The sequence below is a fragment of the Lissotriton vulgaris genome, chromosome 4_1 (genome assembly GCF_964263255.1).
Source record: "Lissotriton vulgaris chromosome 4_1, aLisVul1.2, whole genome shotgun sequence".
Classification (NCBI taxonomy): domain Eukaryota; kingdom Metazoa; phylum Chordata; class Amphibia; order Caudata; family Salamandridae; genus Lissotriton; species Lissotriton vulgaris.
The window spans coordinates 1,672,887,720-1,672,903,485 of NC_141691.1; the positions used below are offsets into that span (position 1 = coordinate 1,672,887,720).

Here is a 15,766-nt window from a genome sequence, read left to right on the forward strand (position 1 = left end):
CCCACTCTTACTGTGGACAACCTAACTGTATTAGAGAGCGACATACCTGACGACGAAGTGGCTCAGGCGATTCATGGTACCAGGTCAGGAAAAGCAGTGGAACCCAATGGCCTCTCAATTGAGATCCATAAATAGGCAACTGATAAGACATGTATACAGAATATCAGGGGGAGGGAAGGTTCCCTGCGGACTAGCGACTAGCCACAATAGTTGTAATCCATAAAGAATAAAAACCAAGACACAGCTGCTCATCCTATCGCCCCATCTCTCTGCTTAATGCATAAATTAAAATCTTGGCCAAATTGCTCGCCACATGCTTGATGCAAATTATCCCGAAAAAGGTACACCCCAATTAATCCGGGTTCATGCTGGAAAGGAATATAGCGCATAATTTACGTAGGCTCCATGGGGTCCTGGCAAGAATTGATACATTGAGAGAAGATGCAGTGGTTGTCGATAGATGCCCAAGTGGCGGCCGCTGCGGAGGAGAGCGAGAAAGACCTTGACCCACTTCCACTGGTCTACTCTCACCCCAGTGCTCCGCGATAGTCTGCGCCGCCACTGAGCCCCCTGCCTGGGTGTTTGAGGCTGCTATCTGCCCATGGCTGCCTCCGCTGGTCCCTGCTCCCTGCGTCCTTCTGTTGGCCTGTCTGCCTCCGGTAACTGTATTGGCAGTATTGTTTTTACAGTATTGTTTCACTATGTGTGGCTAATTGTATTGGTCTTACATTTTGTAATCTGACGTTGTAATCTGTTTTACTGTGCGTGCTCTGATGTTGTAAGCCGTTCTCCATTGCTCATTGAATTTGACTTGGGCTCTCTGAGCCCGTGTTTCCACGCTTCCCTTTGGGCCGTTGTCCACGCCTGTTCCCACCTCTCTCCTCCCAGCGGATCGCCCCTCCCCTACATACTGGGGGCCGCTGGCGTGCCGAAGCTGCGCCTAAGGGAAGCCCATCTGAGCCCCCAAGTTTATGCCTTTCATGGCTGCGGCTGTGTCCATGGTTGTGATAGGTGTCCAGTTGGAGATGGTGGGCTGGCTGGTGTCAGCCCACATCCTATCCAGCACTATTCACAGTGCTGGATAGGATAGGATTTGCCCCAAATTCATGGTCTGGCTGAGACTCCAATACGGAGACCCAAAGGCGCAAGTCGTGATGAACAGTAGAGCATCCCAAACCTTCCACCTCTGGAGAGGGACAAGGCAGGGCTGCCCCTTATTGCCATTGCTCTTTGCCCTAATACTCAAACCCCTGGCAACTTGGATCTGCTGATATGGGGCCTATTCTGGACAGAGGACTCGAAGGACAGAATTTCCCTATATGCTGATCACATACTTCTATATCTGGCATCGCCTAAATTCTCTATAGAATATTAAATATATTCACTAGTTTTGGAAAATACTATGGCTGTAACATCAACTGGTCGAGGTCCATTCTCTACGTGCTGAGTGGAGCGCTCCCTCTGCTACTTAAGGAGTGTGAGGCAACGGTGGTGGCGGCGGGTTTCCGCTACCTCAGAGTATACATCACCACAGATCCCACCCTCTTTTGTGATAAGCATTAGACAGGAAATGTGTGCCACTGAAGGTCCCTTCCACTCTCCTTACTAGGATGAGCTGCCCAATTAAAGATGTCATTCCCGCTATTTTCATATATATAGCAAAATACACCATTTCCACTCCCCGTTTCATACTTTAAAGTGATAGAGAGTGAACAAAGAACGCTATTATGGGATGAGAAGCCCCCACGGATAGCCACTCAGAAGTTAGTGAGAGGATGGTATGGTGGGGGGAGTTGTGCTCCCCGACAAACATAATTATTATTGGGCTGCACAACTAATGGAAATCAATCGCCCCCGGACCAGCCAGCATATAGAATGGACAAATTTGTCCTGTATGTTGGGAGCTAAATGAGGGAACTCTATACTGCATCTCGGCGCCTCCGACTCGCGGGTCCCACTTAGCATCGTCCAGCTTTGGCATGAGGTAAACAAAGGTTCAGGATGGTCTAACCAGTTCGCGCAGGCCACCCTGTTGTGGGATGCAGAGCAGCTGAGCACCTTGAGGAAAGTCCCAGGTTTTGACCAATGGGATCTCATAGGTATTGCAATGGTGGGTGATCTGTGGGCGGGTGGAGGTTTGATTCCCTTCACAACACAGCAACGGGAATATGACCTGGCCACCACAGAATCGTTTCAATACTTAAAAATCAGGCATGCTCTCCGGGGGGGGCTATCCCTAAGGAATGGACCTTCCTTAGGCCTCCCCACTGGAGGATAGATTCCTTACAGATTATATGTACTGCAAGCAATCTCTTTGACCTACCAAAAATGTATCAATAATTCCCCCTAACCCCTTCCTCAAACTCCGAGGGCAGTGGACACATGATATAGGAGAATTAGATGATGTTGAATGGCAGGGCACATTGGCCTCCCCTAGAGAGGTGGCTATCTCCTCGAGATTCAAACGGATACAGCTTAAAATATTGCACAAAGCGTATTTTTCATGTCAAACTCTAGCTAAGATGTGGAAAGGGTTGGATCCTAAGTGTAGGCGGCGATGCTGCTGAGAAGGTATGTTTTATCACATCACCTGGGCCTGCCCTACGTATTGGGAGACAATTGTTAGTGCTGAGACCACCCATCTTCTGGAAGAAGAAAACCTACGAGAGAGCTTTCTCAGGAGCAGCACCCAGAATCTGGAACTCTCTTCCACCAAACATTAGAAAAATAAAAAACACAGCGTCTTTCAAGAAGGAACTGAAAATATTTCTAATGAGCAAATACCTTCCATAGATGAGTCTAATCTTTTAAGCTTCATGTTATACTCTTGTAACCTTTTAATTTGTTATCGTTCGATAATTAATACATTATTTAACCAGCATAGTTGGACTACAAAACTTAATCTATTGTTATATACATGACTGTGCCTATTCTACCTCATGCAATGTAAAGCGCTCTGATACCCAAGGGTCTAGTTCGCGCTATACAAAACTCTCTAAATAAATAAATAAATTGTGCACTGTTTGAGTGATGTATTGAGGATGGAACTGGAACCCTCGCCTAAGTGTTGCCTCCTAGGTGTGCGGAAAGCAACTAACCTAAACAGCAAAGAAAAGACCTCGGTAACGCTGGGTTTGGTAATTGCCAAGCAAAACATTGCAAGACTGTGAGGTGCACCTGAAGTGCCAACACAACAAGCCTGGAAGGAAGACTTTGATTGGTGCGTGATATCTGAGTAGATGGTATATGAATGTCAGGGTTGTCTGATAAAGTGAAAGCAACTATGGGGTTTGTGCAACTTATACAGGGGAGACATATGTACGATTCTCTTGCTGGAAGCCCATTATCCTATCCGTCAGTAATGGATTGCTATAATGTGAAAAGCAAAGAAACAAAATAACAGCAATAAATGATGTAAATAGGGTGTTTATTGCATTTGCAATTGTCACTCAAACTATGCTCAGCGCTGTAACATAATCTGTGAAGTTCCTTGTTGTGTCATCAATAAAATGAGTTAAAAAACATAAAATGAAGGCTTTAGGGTCCTAAACCAATGGATTGATCCTAGGTTTTCTGCTTTCACAGTTTACAATTCTGCCAATAGAGGAGTATCTCTTTCGCTCTCCTATTTTAAAGCAAATTTTAAAGTTGTATTCTTACTTCTTGGTGCATGAGGTTAGAGCATGGCTGGCAGGCAGGCAGAAACCATGTGAAACCTAAGTGTATTTTAGGGTCGAGGGTCCAAAAGGACCTCAAACTGAACCAGAGCTATGCGTCTTACTTGAGCTTTCAGTGGCCTGTCCTCTCTCACATGGTCTCAGCTATGGTGGCACCATTTGGAATAACTCTGTTAGAAATGGGGTCGCGTGGTGCAGAGTGGGCGGTCAAAACTCCGGAGGAAATGTGCAAGGCATCCACGCAGTACACACAGGCGACATACATGGCACACTCCAAAAAGAGACGCTACACAAGGTTGTGTAAGAATAAATTTTGTATTGTGTAAAACACAAGATAACAATCACAGTAATCTCTACACTGCGCCAACTGTCGCCAAGGCAATATTTACATGGGGATTATTTACATGGCAGGCCAATCGGGCCGCTGCCAGAACCATTGCGAAGGACAAAGGGAAAAAAAAGGAAAAAGGTAAGTCCATCAGTCTCAATCCTGTAATAAAAACATCTGGCGTGAAATTAAGCAATAGGCCGGAACACCTGCAACGGAAACATCATTGCATGACAGTAGTATTCGGCGTAGGAACCTGTGGCATAAATCACAGTGGCATAACACATTAGGCAGGAACATCTGCAATAAAAACATCATAGCATGACATTCACCATAGGCATGGAATCATTAGAACTAAACCTGAGTCATAGGGGCAATCTCATTAGGCATATAAAGGCATAAGCACGGGTAGGCATTAACCACTCCGTTCCCCACCATAACCACCGCAATGGGCATCATCATGAGCATTTCATTGTGCATCGCATCACCCTAAAACATCCGGGGGATACTGGTGGGCAACATCACTTTAGGCACCATTAGGGGCTTCAGGCACATGGTACTTGGCATAACACAGGGCCTAAAAACCTCATTAGCACAAATGGCATTAGCAACAGTATTAGTATTAGGCCTTAAACACACTAGGCGCGACACCATCAGCGTAACGGCACAATCACATTAGCACGGGGCATAGGCCATGAGTCTAAGTTACATTTGCAGAGGTCGGAGCAAGCCTAAACAGGGCACGGGGCATCTCACTAGCATGAAGACATTCAGCAGGAAAACATGATGCCTCCCCTTAGGCCTAAAAGCAAAACACACAAGATGATGGACGGAATGTTGCACAATGGCAAAACATTCACCCCAGTCACAGATCTGGGTTTAATCCATCGTTATTTTGCTCACCAAGCCACCCCAGTTCAGACATGGCCATATGCAAATCAGTCTTGACCCTGTGCCTCATGGGAACAGTCCAACCCGAACTGCCAAGCCATGTCTTCTCTGGACCGGAATCAAGCATCCTAGGACCGGTTTATGGCTATCAGCCGTCTTCAGCCAGGATAGCTTGACTCCAGTGGCTTAGTTAGCACGAGACCCTCGTCTGGGCATACCCTTCCCACATAGGGTAAACAGCAAAACACACAAGATGATGGACGGAATGTTGCACAATGGCAAAGCATTCACCCCCAGTCAAAGATCTGGGTTTAGTCCATCGTTATTTTGCTCACCAAGCCACCCCAGTTCAGACATGGCCATATGCAAATCAGCCTTGACCCTGTGCCTCATGGGAACAGTCCAGCCCGAACTGCCAAGCCATGTCTTCTGTGGATCGGAATCAAGCATCCTAGGACCGGTTTCTGGCACTCTACATGTAGCGCTCATGAGGTGCAAGTTCACACCAGCAGCCTCAGGGACCAAAGGTTGCGCTCCTCACCTCCTGGGAGTACAGTCCAGCCCAATATAGCGGTCTTCCTCTTCAGGGGCCAGGTAGCAGAGCAGCAGGTACTACAGGGCAAGGTCAGCAGTCAGTGGGCACTCATCACGACAGGGCGGTAGGTCCTAGAAACCATCCTCCTCTGTAACGTGGCACTCCTCCTGATACAGCAGCTTTGACTCCGGCAATGGGGCTCCCCCTAGCCCTATGGACAGTAGAGGGGTTACAGTTGGGCCCAGGGTCCAGCTCACAGGCCCATGTGGCGATACCTCCTGGCAGCAGGTCTCCTTGCGTTCAGGCCAACGCTCTGACTAAGCACATTGGAAGGAAAGTAATCAGCTATAGGTATATATTTTTACCAACCTGTAATCGCTGTACTGATAAAAGTCAGGTGCACAACCTCTGTTCTATGAGGGATATGGAATTCAGTATGCATTCCAAATGTTTCCTAAACACAGGTAAAGGCGAACTTTTGTCTCAGGATTTAGATAATCCTAAATGAAAGGCTTCATGAGTCTGTGGTGGGGGAATTCTTCACGTCAGCATTCGCTAGCTGGCCCCTCCCCGCATATCCACCTAATCTGGTCTCTTCCACAGCTCGAAAAACGTGGAAGAGACCAGATTAGGTGGATATCCTAAATGTAGCCTTTCATTTAGGATTATCTAAATCCTGAGGCAAAAGTTCGCCTTTACCTGTGTTTAGGAAACATTTGGAATACATACTGAATTCCATATCCCTCATAGAACAGAGGTTGTGCACCTGATTTTTATCAGTACAGCGATTACAAGTTGGTAAAAATATAAACCTATAGCTGATTACTTTCCTTCCAATGTGAGTAGGCTCTTTAGGGTTTGTCCTGCCCCGTTGGGAGAGAATTTACCACTGTTCCTGAGGAATGCTGGGTCGAATAGGACCCCAAAGCTGAAACATGTCGACCGTTTTTTAGGAAAGGGGGTTTCAAATTTACTTAACCCTTTTTTGTCCGTTCATTCACATTGTTTTTAATTGGGTTCTTATCACCCCTCTATTAAAAGTGTTGGTCGAGGGAGTGGTCTACACCCATTTTAATCTGCACCTTTTTTGGTTTGTTGTACCTTCACACGTACTAACTACAGGAACCCGATGAAGACACACGGCTACCTACCATGTGTGGGTGCCTGAGGGTTCCTTTTTCCTCACTGGGAATTCACTACCCTTTTGACACAGTTAACATTCTGATATAAGGCACTTAAGGGTGGTGGTGGACGGGTCTCGTCTCACCGTTTCTCCTTTTGAGCTTTGTGTATACTATAGTTTTGGATACTCTTCTGTTGTTTTGGACTGATTATCCCTAGGGGTGTGAGAGTATTTTACTTTGCCCTTTCTCTCTTGTTGTTTATACACACACACTGTAAGTGTGCATGAATGTTAGGTCGGCATTCTCAGGCTGGTGCACTTTGCATGTTCTCCACCAAGCAAAACATGCATTGCAGCATTGTGATTGGCTTGGGGGAGCCTGGGTGTGCTTCCTGTTCCGGCCGGAGCAAGGGACTACGAAGAGGTGTGGCGAGAAGGTATGGTTTTCCTTTTGTTTTTTACACCCATCCCCCGCCACGCCACCCCTGATCCATGCCAGCCACAAATAGGAGCCCATAATTGACGTTGAGGGGAGCAGAGAATGAATTCGGTTTTCAGTGAAATTTGTTGTAGATGGTTGTAGGTCAGCCAGATCTGTGTTTTCCTCAGGGTGTCAGCCAGTCTCTGGATAGCCTCTCGTGAGGAGACTTTGATGTAGAGTTGAGTATAATCTGCATATATGTGGTACGATATTTTTGATTGTTTAGGATTTGAGTGAGTGGTCCATGATTAGATTGAAGAGCGTTGGTGAAATTGTAGATTCTTGCGGGACATCCATGTCGAGGTCTGCTACATCGGAAAGTATAGTTTGACTCTATTGTCGGTTCTGCAGTGTTAGACCTGGCACCATTGGTGTGGGTCTCCCTTCCATTTTTACTGTTGACTCATGTGTTTTTGCTGGTGTTAGATGCTTTGGGCACTGTGCCACTGCAGTCCAGGGCCACTGTGCGAGTGCTCCCTACTGTAAATTGATGTAATGAATGAATTGATTAGTGGTTCCATGATTGGATGTTTGGTTTACTTGTCAGACCCTAGTACAGTGCACTGACTGTGCCCAGGGCGTGTAAATCCAAATGCTGCTAGTGGACTTGCAGCACTGGTTGTGCCACCCACAGAAGCGGCCTTGTAAAACGTGTCTAAGGTCTGCCAATGCAGAGCCTGCGTGCAGTCTGGTACTGTCATGCTGACTGGGCAAGAGCACCCACTTGCCAGTCTCTAAACCTTCTCTTGTCTTTGTATTAGTCACCCTTATGGTAGGCCCACGGGCAGGGTGCATTGTAAGTACAAGGTAGGACAAGCCCTGATGTGTGTGGCATGTCCTAATAGTGAAATACAGCCATTTTCGTTTTCCACTATTGCACGGCTACCTGTTCTCCATAGGCCAGAATGGGCTGATAGATTATTACATGTTTATGATCATAGCAGACTCAGAGAACATGGTCGAAATTCGAGTTTAGTATACCTGGACTCAGAATAATAAAATACATCTTTTAGTGAAGTTTATTTTAATATTGTGTGTTTTCAAATACCACTTTTAGAAAGTAGGTATTTGCTTGCCTAACCATTTGAGCCTGCCTCTGCGAGGTTGTGTATTTCTTTGTCTGGTTTTGTGAGTGACTGGGCTGGGGAATTCCAAGAGACAGGCTGGGGCAGCCTGTCTCTTGGAATAGGTAGATATGCAGTGGTGAATAGGTAGATCTGCATCTAGATGGGAGGGAGGAGTTGCACCTGGGACCTGAATAGGGCTGGGCCTTCCCTCTACAAAACCGGCTCCACCCCCTGTGGTACGTCTGATGTCTCTGCCCTGCACACTGAAAGAAGCAAAGGAAGACTGTCACCAAAGTGCTCCAGGACTGTACTAGCCTTCCACAATGCTGGCTCCACCTCCTGTGGGGCGTCTGATGTTTCTGCCCTGCGCTGTGAAAGGACAGGAAAAGTCTGGTAAACAGTGCTTCAGAACTGGTTTGGACTAGGCACAGGCCCCTCTCCCCTCAGAGAACAAAGGATTTTGAGGTCTAAGTATTGGGACCCTGATCCCATGAAATTAGATCACTTTTGGACTACAAGACAAAACCTTTGCTGAGGAGAGGTGCCTGAAGAAACTGAGGAGAGACTATTCCAAAGCTGAAGTGCTGCTTGGGGGATTGGCCTGCAGTGGTTGCCTGACTGCCAAAGAGAGGAGAAAGAACTTTGTGGACTTTACTTTCAACTTGTGCAAAAGATCTCCAAGGGTTTGGAAGGGAGCTTGCCCCCTGACTGAAGTGCCAGGACCAGTGGACTTCACAAGTCTTTGTGAATTGCTGCTGGAAACACTGTTTCAGTGGCTACAGAGGCAGGGAGCTGTGACCGACTCTCACGACCGGCCCGGTGTCCGGTACGCACTGCATCAAGCAACATCCGCCTCGAACAACAAAAGCTCTGAGCTCTCCGACTCCGTCCTGACGCCGTCACCGAGCCTTAGCCTGCACCGCGACTGGCGGACACCACGACGTGCAACGCCTCGCTACACCGACTTGTACTGGTCTGACCGACGCGGTCACTGCTGCTGACTCCGAGTCCTGTGACCGCACCGGAGTTGGGCCCCGCTTCGCAACGCACCCCCCGACTCGCACTGCTGTCCGGACTCATCGACGCCAGCTCCCGAACTCCGGCTCTGTCGCCGCACCGCAAGCTGCAAGCACTGCAACAAAGCACCGTCTCGCCCTGCAACGCAAGCCTTGGATCCACCGACTCTGTCAACGGGCCGCTGCCTGCACCGCATCGAGGGACAATGCGTCCTGCAACGCTTCCTTTCTGCACCGCGACGGACACAGGAACCGGCTCGCACATCCGTGCTGGCCGCCCCAAGTAAAAGGTACTGTGACTGAATCTGTCGCCATTTGAGTGGGTCCGTACCAACGCGGTCCGCTGGATTTGCTAGACTCTGTGTTATTTGCAACAACGCTGTAGCCGGACCTGGCTACCGACTCGCACAGAACCTTGATTTAAGCCTTTTAACCAGAACTCTTGAAATCTAATAGTACTGTGGATTCTTTGTCGTTTATTGGTCTTGTGGTAACTCTATATAAAATATACTTATTTTTTATATAAAACCTTGTGTGGTGTCCATTTGTAGTGTTGTCACTGGGTTACCGTATGTGGTCACAAATGCTTAACTTACAACGCCTCTGAAATAAGGCCTTGCTGCTCGTGCCAAGCTACCAAGAGGGTGAGCAGGGGTTATTGTAGGAGTGTAATCCTCTTATCCTTACTAGAGGAGAGGGTCCCTATTTGCTACAAGTACCTACCTGTGCCAACTTGAGACCCCCAATTTTAACATGCAGTAAGAAGGCGAACCAGTTAAGGATGGCTCCTGATAGGCCTATTCTGAATTCTAGAGTTTCTCTCAGGGGGTTGTGGTTAAAAGGAGGTGTCCAGTGTCCTCTTAAAAGAAGAAACTACATCAGACAATATGATGAAAGCGGAAGCAGATTGTGCAGAGATATGAGTCAGTCACCTAGGCAATGTGACTGTCCGGGAGGATAAAAGTGGTCAGTGTCACTTACTTTAGTCCTGGTTAGCAAGTCTAAGATTTGGCCGTTATGGGGGAACTAATCTTTAAACCTAAAATTGATAAAGATTTAGCAAACTAGAACATGTATGCTTGCAAGGCAACCTTCCAGTGGATCCCTTCAGATAAGGGGAAATAATTCTATCGAAGAGGGTCTTCAGTTTTTACCAGAGCTTTTCTCTCTTCGGTTCATTTCAGAACAATTTGGGTTTCATTTAAGTTAATTTCTATTTCTATTACTTTTTTTTTTTAGGTGGCAACCTGTTTTTTATTGGTATTCTTTTTAGGTTTTGCAATAGTCTCTGTAGAATTAATAAGGAGATTTTAGACGTGTTTTAAAAAATATTTTATATATATATTTTTATATATCTATCTGAGTATGTGTGTATGCATATAGCTAATAGTAGCTACCTAATAATGCAGCTAAATGTCTTAGCACATACTGTGACTGACTTTTTATTTACAAAGAACATCATTCTGTCAATGCGGTTGCATAATTTAGTCTTATGTTGCTGCATATTTCCAGTGGCCCTGGTTTATATATTTGGGTATTATGTTGATAGTAATCTTTATATTGTAAGTCTGCTTTTTATAATACAGCAATATAACAATCCCCGTATCTGGAATTATAATGGAAAGGGCTTTTGACTGTCTTCTGCTACATATCTTATTGAGCTACTCATGTATGTTTACTCTTCAACAGGCAATATAAGCAGTGATATCATTGATGAACTGATGTCTTCTGATGGTAAGTATTTTTATATTTGTGTTTTTTTTATTTGAGTTAAGAATCTTTCAGTGCTGTTGCCTCTTATTTAAAAACACTGAAATAAATATTTGTCTGATCCAATGACCAGACCATATGGTTTGCCTAAAAAGTATAAATATCTGTCATTCAGTCAGCACCACCTTCACAATAAATATTACTGAACACCTTAAAACAAAGCAATCAAGTTATAAGTAAATGCTGAGAGAACAGTGTGTGCCATACTGTGATGACATATTTGTTTTTCAGAGATATGGAGCAGTACGTTGTTCATTTTAGATCTCACAACAGACTGATTTTGTTTACTAGAAAGTCTTCGTGTCCTCACACACCCCACAACATACAGCACGTAACACAGAGAAATGGGATTTGGGTCAACCCTCTTTTGCCACTGGCTGCTTTATGCACATCACCTTCAAGAATTGGCTCCATGAGCGGTCATGTGTTGGTACGAGTCTACCTCATAGGTAGGATTAAAAAACGAGCATTAAAAATGCAACAGGTCTCGCCTTTGATTAAGTTAAAGCCATTTGCTTTGCTATACAATACCAGTAGAAAAGCAAATGGCTTTAACTTTATTTATTTATAAGGTTTTATATGGCGCGAACGTGACCCACGAGGGTATCGGAGCGCTTTACAGTATATAGTTATAAAGACATACGAATGAGATAGTGGCGGGGTAGAAGTAAGGGACCGGAGACCAGGTCTTGCGAGATAAGGTTTTATTTTAGTAAAGGTTCTTTTTCCACGAGTGGAAAGTCTGTCCCTTGAATATTGGGCTGGATCCGTCATGAAAGGCTTCCTCGAGGTTGGAGACCTCCTGCTTGTCTTTTCCATGTGAGGGTTGTCGAGTCTGCTTCCATGGACTCCCGCCGAGGTTGATGTAGGGAGGAAAGAGACAGAGCGTCAGGAATGACGTCCAATATTACTCGTATTGCCCAAGGGACCGGGAGTGCAGGGATCAACGCTGAATAAGTGTAAACTTCAACACAATTCACTCTCGACTCGAAGGAGGTGCACATGTGAGAAACGGGTGCACTGGTAGGGTATTGGGGGTGTTGGAGTTTATCTCAAGATACTGTAGAGGTGAGGGGGATGTACGGGCTCACACTTTGCTATACCGCCGTGTTTCCCCGCCTCCCTACCCAGCCCGACACTCTTTGCCCTACCTGTAGTAGCCACGCTCCTCCTGCAACGTGTCTCGGCGGTGCATGGTGTCGTTGGCCTCCAAGGCTCTGCTGTGATTCCCACCGTCTGGGTCTGTCCTTCTACGAGGTCGTCTGTTGCATTTCTTTCTCACTCTTCTCCAAACGCCGGTCTCACTCCTCTCACTGCCGGGTCCTCTCCGGTGACGATGCACGACGTTTGATCCGCTTCCTCAACTTTATCCAATGAAGACAGGTTGACGTCAAAAGGGGGCTGGTCTTCTTGATGATCGTATGCCCAGTTACAGGCGCCTTCCACATTTTCCTCCTCTCGTGATTGCCAGAGTGGTTCGACATCACTGCTCCATTCGTCCTGCAGAGAATGGACAGAGGATGATAACAGTGTTTTCACAGTCCACCACTCTATATTAGAAGAACCAGGTATTGACGTCGGGTCCTCCCGGTCACATATACACGCATTTGTTATTCATCATTACTTACAAAAGAGGTAAATAGTATAAGATAACATAGGTGCCCAGTAGACAAAATATAAGGATCCCAGAGGGCGACAGATCATTGTATTATATACAGTTATTGAGCCTTAGGACATTATTGAGGAAATAAACAAACATATAATGTTCTCGTTCAATCCACAAGAAGTAGCCAGTGATATGAGGATCGTATCGGTGACTCGATGTCAGCATAAAGTCAAGACTTAGGACGTGAATTTGTTCATTAGGAGTACTTTTAGCTCTTTTTTGAAGGTGGTAAAGGAAGAGATTCCCCGAAGCACTGGAGGTAAGGAGTTCCAAATCTTTGGAGCGATCCCTGAAAAGGCCCTGCAGCCAGTTCTCTTTTTATGAAAGGGTTGTGGTTTCAGAAGTAAGGAGCTCGCACTTCGTAGTTGTCTGCATCCTCCGGATTGTTCTAGTTTTAGAGCTAGGTAACTGAGTGTTTATTATTATGCAGTGCTTTATGGGTCATGCCGGCAACCTTTAGTTGTATTCTTGCCTCGTAGGACAGCCAGTTAAGCTCTTTCAGGGTCGGAGAAATGTGGCTGTTTCTTTTAGATCTTGATATCAATCTTGCTGCAGCATTAAGAGAAGCCCTCAGCGGAGCCAGCTTGTATTTGGGGAGACCGCAAAGAGTGGTGCTTCCATAGTCTAATCTTGGTAGCACTAAGGCTTGTACTGCCATTTTTTGGTTGGTCTGAGGGAGGAAGGGTTTAAGTTTCCTTAGTAGACTTATCTGGTGATTGGCTCCCTTGGTGGCATTAGTGATGTGCGACTGCATATTCAGGTATTTGTCTATGGTGACTCCCAATGATTTTGCAGAGTCAATGATGAGGGAGATCAGTCAATGGAGGTCAGGTGTTTCAACCATTTCTCTATCTTTGGTGTGTGATTGGGTGGGGAGATAAGAATGAATTCAATTTTTTTGTGTTAAGCATGAGGTGGTGGTTCGTGACCCAACTTTGCTTGTTCTGTAGAATAACGTTGAGGGAGATGTCTTCTGGAGTGGAGATTTTCAAATACACCTGTGTGTCGTCCACATACAGGTGATCTAGGATGTTCGCGGATTTCAATGCGTTCGCTAAGGGTTCCATTAGTAGGTTGAAAAGAATAGGTGATAGGGCTGAGCCCTGTGAGGCACCTATGTTGACCACAGATGGCTGAGAGAGAGAATTCTTCATCTTGATTCTTTGTGTTCTGTTATTAAGGAAGGAGGAGAACCAATGTAACACTGGGCCCGAGAGGCCCATCCTTCCTTCCATTAGAGACCCCTGGGTTATAACGCGCTATACAAATCAAATAAATAAATAAAAATAAATAAATAAATAGAGACAGTAGGTTGTCATGTTTAACCGTGTCGAAGGCGAAGGATAAGTCAAGCAGTATCATTAGGCACGATTCATTGTTGTCAAGCATTTTTAATATGTCATCCAATATGTGGGTGAGTGCATATTCTGTGCTGTGCCCTCGGCGGAAACCAGATAGGTGATTGATTGTCTAGGAGGTTGCAATTCTCAATATGATTGCATAATTGTATCTGTACACATTTCTCCAGCAGTTTCGACAAAGTGGGGATGTTGGATATGGGGCGGTAGTTATTGAGATCTGATGGTATGGCGTTGGATTTCTTTATGATAGGCGTAACCTGCCCTATTTAAAGACCAGCGAGACCTATTGCATATTCAATGCTTGTTTTTTCTGATGTCACTTTGCAGAGCAGACACATTTGATACTGTCATATGCTGTTACTATTTAGAATATAGTTAATTAACTCAACGGGAACAGGAAATATCTTGTACTGTATGTTGGCTGCCAAATGTACGATAGAAGAATTTGTTTGCGTTCCCTGTCCCAGTTAGAATGGTATTTCCATATTACACGTTTACTTACTTCAGTTAGCGTGTTGGGTTTCAATTAGAGAAATACGTTTTCAATCTGATTCAGCCATTTTTGAATCTCTCGATTTTGTCAGTAGGCATGACAGCCTCAGTTCGTTAAAGAAAACACTTTTGGTCAGATTATATTTCATAAAATAAAGTGTTTTATGTGTAATTTGTAATTTAAATTTAATAGTGTCAGGGTTAGGGGTACTCCCTGCCATCCATAAGCCGGTCTGGTCTTTAAAACTACTTTGCAGCTACTTAAGTAAAGTTATTAGGGGTGGTTATGTTTAGTAGCTGACCGGCACTGGGTGCTCACTCTCCCTCAGTAACCAGGTACTGATGCAGCCAGGTGGCAATTTACATCTCTGAGGGAATTGATATTAATGGGTTACTCTCATATGAGACACAGGCACTTTGTCAATTTATTACAGTAAAATATAGCAATTTATGTCGGGTAAAACCAAACTATTTTCCCAAATATTTGTTGTTTTTTACTCATGCCATCTTTGAGTCTGAACTATTTAGACCTTCGCCTAACATTATGATCCTTGTTGTCACAACAAAATGGGTTAAAAAAGCAGGCATATATTTTCTTCTTTGGTATGTTATACTTGTTGTATATAGTGGGCCTGGCATATTGGTTATTTAGGTTCTCGTGGGCAGAGAGATGTATTTGGTGCAGTCACCTCTGGGAGGGGCCTCTCCTGCACCACCCAGCTTACCCAGCCGGGAGGAAGTTTCTGGTGGGCAGAGCGATGTATTTGGTACAGTTACCTCCAGCAGAGGCCTGTCCTGCACCAACCAGCCTCACCCGAGCCGGGAGACAGTTTCTGGCGGGCAAAGAGATGTATTTGGTACAGTTATCTCCATCAGAGGCCTGTTCTGCACCACCCGCCTCCCCCAGCCGTGAGGAAGTTGCTAGTGGGCAGACAGATATATTCGGTGCAGTTAACTCCAGCAGAGGCTCTCCTGCACCACCCGGCCTCACCCCAGCCGGGAGGCAGTTTCTGGTGGGCAGTGAGATGTATTTTGTGCAGTTTCTTCCGGGAGAGACATGTCCGGTACCACCCAGCCTCCCCCAGCCGAGAGGCAGTTTCTCATGGGCTTAGAGATATATTTGGTGCTGTTGCCTCCGGGAGAGACCTCTCCTGTACCACCTAGCCTCCCGTCAGTCAGGGCAGGCAGCTCGTCTCGGGGTTTGCATTTCAAACTGTTGTGTATGGCAAGGAAATGTGAGGCACAAGCTACGCCTGTTGGGAGCGGGAAGGTTGCATCCTTGCTGACGGTTCTGTCGAGTTATGTGTGCAACTGTTTTCTCTCTGCCAGCACAGCCTCCACAGCTGAGGTGCCCTGTAG

The 15,766-nt window shown here is 45.8% G+C and overlaps 1 protein-coding gene across 1 annotated transcript in view; it reads left to right on the top strand.

The window, feature by feature from the left end:
- The window catches only part of E2F5 (E2F transcription factor 5), a 325,128-nt gene that overhangs the window by 290,577 nt on the left and 18,785 nt on the right, over window positions 1-15,766 (top strand). Inside the window, exon 8 of the mRNA XM_086965947.1 lies at window positions 10,808-10,852. Within this exon, the coding sequence (XP_086822073.1) occupies window positions 10,808-10,852 (45 nt within the window). The remainder of the gene's footprint in view (window positions 1-10,807; window positions 10,853-15,766) is intronic.